The 8,921-nt window shown below is 38.4% G+C and overlaps 1 protein-coding gene across 1 annotated transcript; it reads right to left on the bottom strand.

Moving 5' to 3' along the window:
* Positions 1 to 7,674: 7,674 nt before the first annotated feature.
* LOC130860954 (olfactory receptor 148-like) lies at positions 7,675 to 8,607 on the bottom strand. The gene has a single exon (XM_057749477.1). It carries the CDS (start codon positions 8,605 to 8,607, stop codon positions 7,675 to 7,677), a length of 933 nt encoding a protein of 310 aa, XP_057605460.1.
* Positions 8,608 to 8,921: the final 314 nt, after the last annotated feature.

The raw sequence follows: 8,921 nt of genomic DNA, 5'->3' as shown, positions 1-8,921 counted from the left end.
AGGTGGCATGTTCTAAATTAACATCATAGTCCCAGTGAAAACACATTCAGTGATGATGCCTATTACAGAACAAATAGTGGTCAGATCTCAAGAGGACAGCCTTCAATAAAATAACTCAGTAAGTTTCCTTATTTTTAATTTCACCAGAAAGTGTAAAGATGTTCCAGAATTATCACAAGCAATAAAGGATGAATTGCAAGCCGTATTTTACCTGAATTTTTAATCAAAGTTTCAATTTGTTTTTTATAACAGTAAATTGTTATTTTAAGTGACTAAATTTTGTGATTGTATTTTATTTTGTGCAGCAATAGATCACTGATATTCTTGGCCTTGAAGCTGAACCTGTAAGGCAGCTTTCACTCATCCTTCTCTTAAAATAGCTTCTTAAGGTATAATTGACAACTAAAAATTGTACATATTTAAGGTGTACAACTTGATGTTTTCATATAAGTATATATTGTGAAATGATCACCTCAATCAAGATTATTAAGATTTCCAACACCTCACAGAGTAACCGTTTCCTTTCCTTTTCTTTTCTCAGTTTTCTTTTCCTTTCTTTTTCTTTCTTTCTTTCTTTCTTTCTTTCTTTCTTTCTTTCTTTCTTTCTTTCTTTCTTTTCTTCTTTCTTTCTCTTTATCTTTCTGTGTGTGGGTGTGGGTGTGTTCGTGTGATGAGAACACTTAAGACGTACTCTCTCAGGAAATTTCAAGTATTCGATACAGTACGGGTTAACTATAGTTGACATGCTACACATTATATCTCTAGAACATCTTCATTTTGAGTAACTAAAACCTTGTACCCAAGTTGTTTGTGTTAAATGTAGATTCTATGTCTTGAGTATATTAAATATTTATATTTAATAAAATATAACTTTTAAAATTAGTATTTTATTTACATTTTACTCAGCAAAGCCAAGTACTCAGGATTTTAATTTTTTTTAATAGATGAAAAGCTGATCAAAAAGTGATCATACAAAAAGCATTTCACCCTTTAGGAAACTTAATGCATTAAAAACTAACATTCAAAAGGCCTACAAGGCATACATCACCGTGTTTGATAGTAAACATCACAGAAAACTAAATGATAGAATGGTGTATATGAACTAAGTTCTCAATATGGGGCAGAGAAAGGGTGAGGAATAAAAAGCTTTATTGGGAGAAGAAAGCCCTTCTCCCTTTCTCTCCGTGTTTCGGCTTTCCCTCCTGTGATAGGGGTGGGAGAGGATAAATCAGGAAGCTCCTGGACGTGTCCTTCTGTCTCCAGTTCAGCTACTAAAGTGGAAGAGTCTCATTTGAGCTCAGTCTTCCACTTAACTTACCAGGGAACCCTGTGATGGGAAGCATTGAGATCTTGCTGATCTCTTAGTCCTCAGTTTGCTGTGAAGTCTGCTTTTATTCTTTATGAGTTAGACCCCAGGAGTTGAGTAGAAGTCCAGGCACCAACCCCATAGCAGCAGTCGTTCCAATAGAGCATGAGAGCAATTCCAGTAAAGAAAAGTAATAGGACTGCAGCAACACTTGAGGTAGGTGATGATGCATGTACAGTCTTGCTAAACTGCCTGGCATGTGGTTTTTCTCTAGGAAAGCCTAACAGGACAGGTGTAGGCATGGAGCAGGCAGGTGCGTGCACCAAAGACTGGGCAGGAAGACATGAGGGAGGGGAGGTTTTGAGTGATTTGGAAGTAGTTATAATAATGGTCAAAAAAATCTAAACTAAATAAGAAACTAAGTAAAGACAAGAAAACACTGACAAAAAGGAGAGAGAAAGTGATGTGAACAAATTAGTGGTTTAGTGAGGTCATTTTTTCATTTCTCAAAAATTTATTAGCAGCTGCTGTGATATGCCAAACGTGTATGTTCTGATGGGGAGGAATTAGTCATGGTCTCCACCCTCACAGACCTTACAATCTAGAACAAGAAAGGCATTAGTCATATAATCATACGTACAAGTCACAATTATTTAATACAGTAAATGCTAGGAAGAAAAGTTCAATGTATTGAAAAGTTATAATGGGCGAGTATTTGTATTCTAAGCAATTAACTTATGTTTCTCGTTCATATCAGTCAATATGTGTCCACATTATTATCTATTATTATTATTATTATTACTTGAAGGACTAGGTAGCGTCCCTTGAAGATCCAGGAGAACCTCCCTGAGAAAATGTTACCTGAGCTGAGATCTGAGGAGAGAGTAAGAGTGCAGGGAGGGGAGGGGAAAAAGCATTCTAGGCAGAGGCAACAGCAAGTGCGAAAGCTCTGGAAGCGAGCACAGCACATTTGATGAACTTGAGAAACAGAGGAAAAGACTGAGCTACAGCTGGACGGGCCCTAGAACATGTGATTCCCCAGGGCACATTTGGTCATTTTCAAGATTGCGGTCTCTGTAGTAGGAGGTTTAAGAAACTTTAAGAGGGTTTTCAGTAGCCTTGTACTGGAGCATTCATGGGAGAGAGGGCATGTGAAGAGACAGTGCTTGCTCTCAGGAGGAGAGTGGCTGGAGGGAGCTAGAATACATTGAGGGAGACAAATAAGGAAGATCATTGGACTATAGAAGGAGAAAAGGGGAAAAGATAATCACTAGGTCAGAGAAAAGCTACTAGTAATGTGTATGGATTAATGCCCTGCTTTAGCCTAATCTGATGACATCAGAACAATACTTAATGTTTTGCTGTTTGAATTTCTGTACCTGAATGTACACTGAGAACCAGACTTGGATTCTAATAATCAGGTAAAAGTTCCACACAGGTATCTCCTGACAACACCCAGAAGATTGGAACCCACAAAGGATAGCAGCGAAATGAGAATGAGAATAACAGAACCTCAGTCTTTGGGATTAGAATATTTGGTTCCAAATTAGTTCAGACATAATTTATAAACAACATAATACACACTATACCATGGTTTTAGAAACAATTGCCCCGTTTTTTCCTACAAAGCAACTGCTCTGGATTTTTTTTCTTACAGCATTCCAATTCAGATAATCGCCTCATTTAATCCCATGGATACTGAGATGTCTTTTTTTTTTTGAGAAGAGCTTTTTTTAAAAATAAATGTTACAATCTCATTGCAACATCGTAGAGGTAACATGAAAAATATAACAAAGTAAAAATCACCTCAAATTGAATTACCCATTTTTAACATTTGAGTGAACACTGTCAATCCATTTATTCATAGATACGTTTATATGGAGATGGAAGGATAAGGTCAAGTATTCACAACCTTCTTAGTGCTTCCACCTGCTATGAGAATTCTGCTTCTGACTGTCATATTCCCTGAAACTTTATTTTATACAATCAGTGTATTGGGTAAGAAGAGAACTAGAGAACCTAAGAAGGAAAAATAAATAAAAAGAAAAGGCATTGAGTAACTTTTGGGCAAAAAAAAAGATGTGATGAAAAAAAGGAGGGGTGCTTGGAGGGTTTGAAGACAGGAATAAGAAATTATATGGGATTACTCTCATACATCAGAGATATTGAAAGGAAAAGAAAACTGGGGTAGGGTGTTTTGGTGTGTTTATGTGAAAGGTCAAATATTTCTTTTTTTTTTTTTTAAACTGGAGTATGGTTGTTTTACAATGTTGTTAGTTTCTACTGTACAACAAAGTGAAGTAGAATTCCCTATGTGATACAGCAGGTTCCATTAGTTACCTATTGTTTACATATTAGTGTATATATATCAATCCCAATATCCCAATTCATCCCCTACCCCTTCTGTGCCCTTGGTGTCCATACGTTTGTTCTCTACATCTGTGTCTCTATTTCTGCCTTGCAAACCACTTCATCTGTACCATTTTTCTAGATTCCACATATATGTGTTAATATAAAATATTTGTTTTTCTCTTTCTGACTTACTTCACTCTGTATGACAGTCTCTAGGTCCATCCATGTCTCTACAAGTGACCCAATTTTTTTCCTTTTTATGGCTGAGTAATATTCCATTGTATATATGTACGACATCTTCTTTATCCATGCATCTGTCGATGGACATTTAGGTTGCTTCCATGACCTGGCTATTGTAAATAGTGCTGCAATGAACATTGGGGTTCATGTATCTTTTTGGATTATGGTTTTCTCTGGGTATATGCCCAGTAGTGGGATTGCTGGGTCATATGGTAATTCCATTTTTAGTTTTTTCAAAATGTCAGCAAAATTGCTATATTGAGTATAGCTGCATGAGGCTCTGAGATGGAGTCCTAATTCTATCCACAAACAAATTGTGTGATTTAGGGAAATTTACCCAACATCCCTAAACCTTGTTTCACCTTCTGAAAAATGAGCTCAACATTCCTTTGCAGATAAACTAGTTAAGACATGTAAAGCAACAGCCTTTACACAGCACTGGGTAAGGAGTAATGATGCAAATGGTAACTCTAGGCAGATGCCCTGGAAGCTACCTTAAGCAACTTTTCTGAAACTCTTCTCTGCCCACACAAAACTGAGGTATTTAACAATTAACCAGTGATTTGAGAGGGTTCAACAGTAGATAGAGTTATAAGAAAAGGGAAGGAACTAGCAAACTCAAAAATCACAGGATATATGAGAACTAGATAAGGAGCCTTATTTTTAAATTATGTTAAAGTATACAAAGCATAAAATTTACTGTCTTAACCATTTTAAGTATATACTTCAGTACTGTTAAGTATATTCATGCTGTTGTGCAAACTAAACTTCAGAACTTCTTCTTGCAAAAGGAAACTCTATGTCCATTAAACAACTGCCTATTTTTCCCTCTCCCAGCCCCTGGCAACCACCATTCTACTTCTTTTTCCAATCATTTGACTACTCTAAAAACCTCGTATAACTGAAATCATATAGTATTTGTCATTTTGTGGCTGCATATTTCACTTAACACAATCTTAAGAGTCACCCATCAGGAAATGTGTCAACTTCCTTTTTCTGTAAGATGGGGATACCGTTGCATGTACGTATACACCACATTCTGATTATCTGTTCATCATCAATGGACACTTGAATAGCTTCCATCTCCCGCCTATTGTGAATAATGCTGCTATGAACATGCTATAAATACGAACATCTCTTCAGGACTCTTTTGGATGTACAAGTAGCAGTGGAATTGGTGAATCATAGGGTAATTTTATTTTTAAATTTTTTGAGGAACCTCCATACTCTTTTCCATAGTGACTGTACCATTTTACAGTTCCCACCAACAGTGCACAGTGGTTCCAATTTCTCCACATTTCTTTTCTTTTTCCTTTTCATTTTCCAGTAAAAGCCATTTTAATGGGTGTGAAGTGATGTCTCGTGAATTTGATTTGCATTTCCCTAATGAGTACTGATATTGAGCATCTTTTCATATGCTTGTTGGCCATTTGTGTGTCTTTTTTGCAAGATATCTGCTTAAGTCCTTTGCCCCCTTTTTAATCAAGTTGTTGTTGTTGTTGATAGAGTGAGATTTTAAGAATTGGTGTGTGCATGTGTGTGTGCACATGTGTTTTAAGTAAAATTTTATGTTGTGTGCTACACTAAAGATTTAGCTACAGGAACGATTTAAACCACTTTAATTGTTTTGCAATGCCAATCACAACACTGATTTAGAAGGAGCTGAGAAAAGTGGTTGGAGTTCATTCAAATTCAGCTTTCATAAATCTTCAACTTTAATGAGAATATATATTTAAATTAGCATATGTGGTTGTTCTGTATCCCAATTATTCACTCATGCTTCTGTTTTCATGTAAATAAATATGCAATTACATCATAATCTGAAAGGCTAAGTGATATCCATTCATTCATTCAACAACCTCACACACAGTGCTTACTAGGTCACTGGGCCACATCCCTGTGGACACAATAGTGAATAAGACAAACATGGTGGAATTTTCCATTATACAGGAAAGAAATCTATTGCATAAGTTTAAGCATTAATGTGGGAAGCATCTGTTCATAATCACTATCCAGGCTTTACCAGATATCAAAGCATGCGGGGTCTCCCACCAATATAAGAAGGAAACTAAGGCTAGAATTGCTTCATCCAGTGTATTGTCTAGGATACATTCCCAAAGCATAGGAAGAAGATTCTGTGTGATCTTAGATTTTTCAGGTCAGGTTAGGAGGGGTCATAGAAACCTCATGTTTATCTATGCTTAAATAGGCTTCATTTTGTTCCTTTTGTCTCATGCCTTTTGTAGCAGCAGCAATTTATTTTGCTGGGGATTTTCACTTTTTTGTTTTGTTTTAATGGTTTCAGATCATTTGGAAACTTGAGAAATAATTATCAACTTGAGTACTGTTGCAGGCTAAGTTGGAAAATGTAACTTGGTGGGAGAAACAAATAAGCATGGTGATTGAACCCAGTAATCAGGACATCTTCTCTTCAAACAACACTGGACAGGAAGGCTTTCCCAAACCTTTCACACAAGAGAGTAATCTGGGATATTGTCAGTATGGTACAGTAGGAAATAATGACAGTAGGAGTTAAGAGGGCTTGGGGGTAGACCTGGCTTTATCATAGCTAAATGTGTTCTATATCTCAGTGCCCCCATGTACAGTGGGGTACAATGGCTTGTGGCACAGAATTAATGGAGATAATAAGTCAATATATAAACACGACCTATGTCCATGCACATTTTACCAGTTATTTCTTGAACACCCTTTGTGTATCACGAGCTCTGGAGAGAGGTGTTGAGGATGTGTAAATTGCCAAGCAGGTCCTTTAGGGCAGTCACGGGGTAAGAGCGATGGAATTAACAAGAGCTGAGTTCTCGGTCTGGTTTGCTACTTAATGTGCAACCTTGGGTTCATTTGAAGTCTCTAATTCTCAAAGCTCTATTTTACAAAATGGAACTACTTTATGGGGGAGTGGTGATATGAAGATTACATCGACTTCCTAGATGGCACAGTGGTAAAGAATCCGCCTGCCAATGCAGGGGACACGGGTTCGAGCCCTGCCCTGGGAAGATTCCACATGCCACGGAGCAACTAAGCCTGTGTGCCACAACTATTGAGCCAATGTGCTGCAACTATTGAAGCCCACGTGCCTAGGGCCCGTGCTCCACAACAAGAGAAGCCACTACAATGAGGAGCCTGTGCACCACAATGAAGAGTAGCCCCCGCTCGCAGCAACTAGAGAAAGCCCATGTGCAACAATGAAGACCCAGTGCAGCCAATAAATAAATAAAATTAATTAATTAATTAATTAAAAAAAAAGATTACATAAGATGGTATCTGTGAAATGTTCCTCACAGTGCCTGGAAAACAGATCATGTTCTGTCAATGGAAATTAATACTATTCTCAGAAACATGGAGGAAGTGAATTGTTTATAGGCAGAAAAGGGGAAAAATTACATTCTCAATGGAGCAAAAAATGGAATCAAGGGTGATTTGGCACAGAGATGGCTATTAAAGGTGCTACTTGGATTGCCACAGATCCTCACTGTTACCAGCCAGGCAAAACTGGCCGCCCATTCTAAGAATAAGAAATCCATCTACAGCTCTTTGCTATGTGCCTTGGATTTCTTTCCTCAGATTAAGGTACTGAGGATAGTATTAGTTATGGGGCCCCAGGGTTTGCACACAAAGATAGAAAGTCGTATTAGGTAAACAAAATGTAATGCTTTAGAGGAAGCGTTTTCTATTCTGTTTATTCATTTAAAAAGAAGAAATAGGAGAATGATATTAAAAGACAATAAATTTCTAAAATCCTTTATCTAACCCCAAATTTATTCTAGAGCAGTAGACACTACATTGTGGAAAACCCTTTTTAAGGATCTTTTCACTTCCTCATTCCTTAAGGAATAGATTAACGAGTTCAGCATGGGGGAGACAATATTATTTAATAGTTGCACCATGGCACCAAGCAAGGGGTTGGGTGTGAGCTGCAGATAGACGATGATCACAGGCCCATAGGCACAGAGGATTGCAGTGAGGTGGGCGCTGCAGGTAGAGAAAGCTTTCTGCCTGCCCTCTGCCGAACGGATCCTCAAAATGGCAATCCCAATGCGCATGTAGGAGACACAAACACTCAACCAAAGCATTAAAGCCAGAAAACCAACATTAGTGGAGCCCACTCTCTGGGCCAGGGAGCTGTCAGCACAAGCCAGGGGTAAGATGGCAGGAATGTCACAGAAGAAGTGGTGCACACGATTGGGGCCACAGTAGGGGAGCTGAAAGGTAATGGATGTCAGGATGGTGGCATGAAGGCAGACCACCAACCAGGCTGCCATGACCAAACCAACACAGACTCCAGGTCTCATGATGAGCATGTACTTCAGTGGGTGACAGATGGCCACAAAGCGATCATAAGCCATCACAGAATAGAGGCAGCCTTCTGAGGAACCCAGGAAATGATAGAAGAAGAGCTGTGCAGCACAGCCCTTATAAGAAATGGCTCGGCCTTGGCCAGAGAGATAGAGTAGCATCTTGGGACAAGATACAGATGGGAACAACATGTCAAAAATAGACAGGAGTCCCAAGAAGAAGTACATGGGAGTGTGAAGGGTAGAGGAGGACACAATTGCTAGAAGGATGAGTAAATTGCCCAGCAGGGTGAAGAGGTAAATGAATGAGAAGATGACAAGGAGCAGAGTCTCCAGTCCCTCTGTCTGAGGTATTCCCAGTAGGATGAACTCAGTCAGCTTTGTGTGATTCCTCATGTTCCTGGGGGAGACAAAAGACATGAAAGCACGACATGGAGGCGAATTTGTGACAGATTCAATACCAATAATTCATCACCACTAGCCTTTGTTTACACATAGAAACGACGTTGAAATTAAGAGTCAGCAATTCTGCCAAGAACATTTAGGGACTAGTAAAGCAAATCTGTGCCTTCCTATCTCAAGATATGATAGTCCTTTACGAATAGGGATACGAAACAATATGAAGCTTTAAGACAGTGAAATACTGGATACACTAGGAGAACAAAGACATCAGTACTGACAGATGAGCAAACCATTCACAACTAATTATA

Source organism: Hippopotamus amphibius, chromosome 9 (genome assembly GCF_030028045.1).
Source record: "Hippopotamus amphibius kiboko isolate mHipAmp2 chromosome 9, mHipAmp2.hap2, whole genome shotgun sequence".
Taxonomy (NCBI): Eukaryota; Metazoa; Chordata; class Mammalia; order Artiodactyla; family Hippopotamidae; genus Hippopotamus; species Hippopotamus amphibius.
This window is presented reverse-complemented; position numbering and strand designations above follow the sequence as displayed.

Bases quoted from the DNA above. Each gene is read 5' to 3' on its own strand.
- LOC130860954 (XM_057749477.1), bottom strand. From the start codon at position 8,607: ATGAGGAATCACACAAAGCTGACTGAGTTCATCCTACTGGGAATACCT.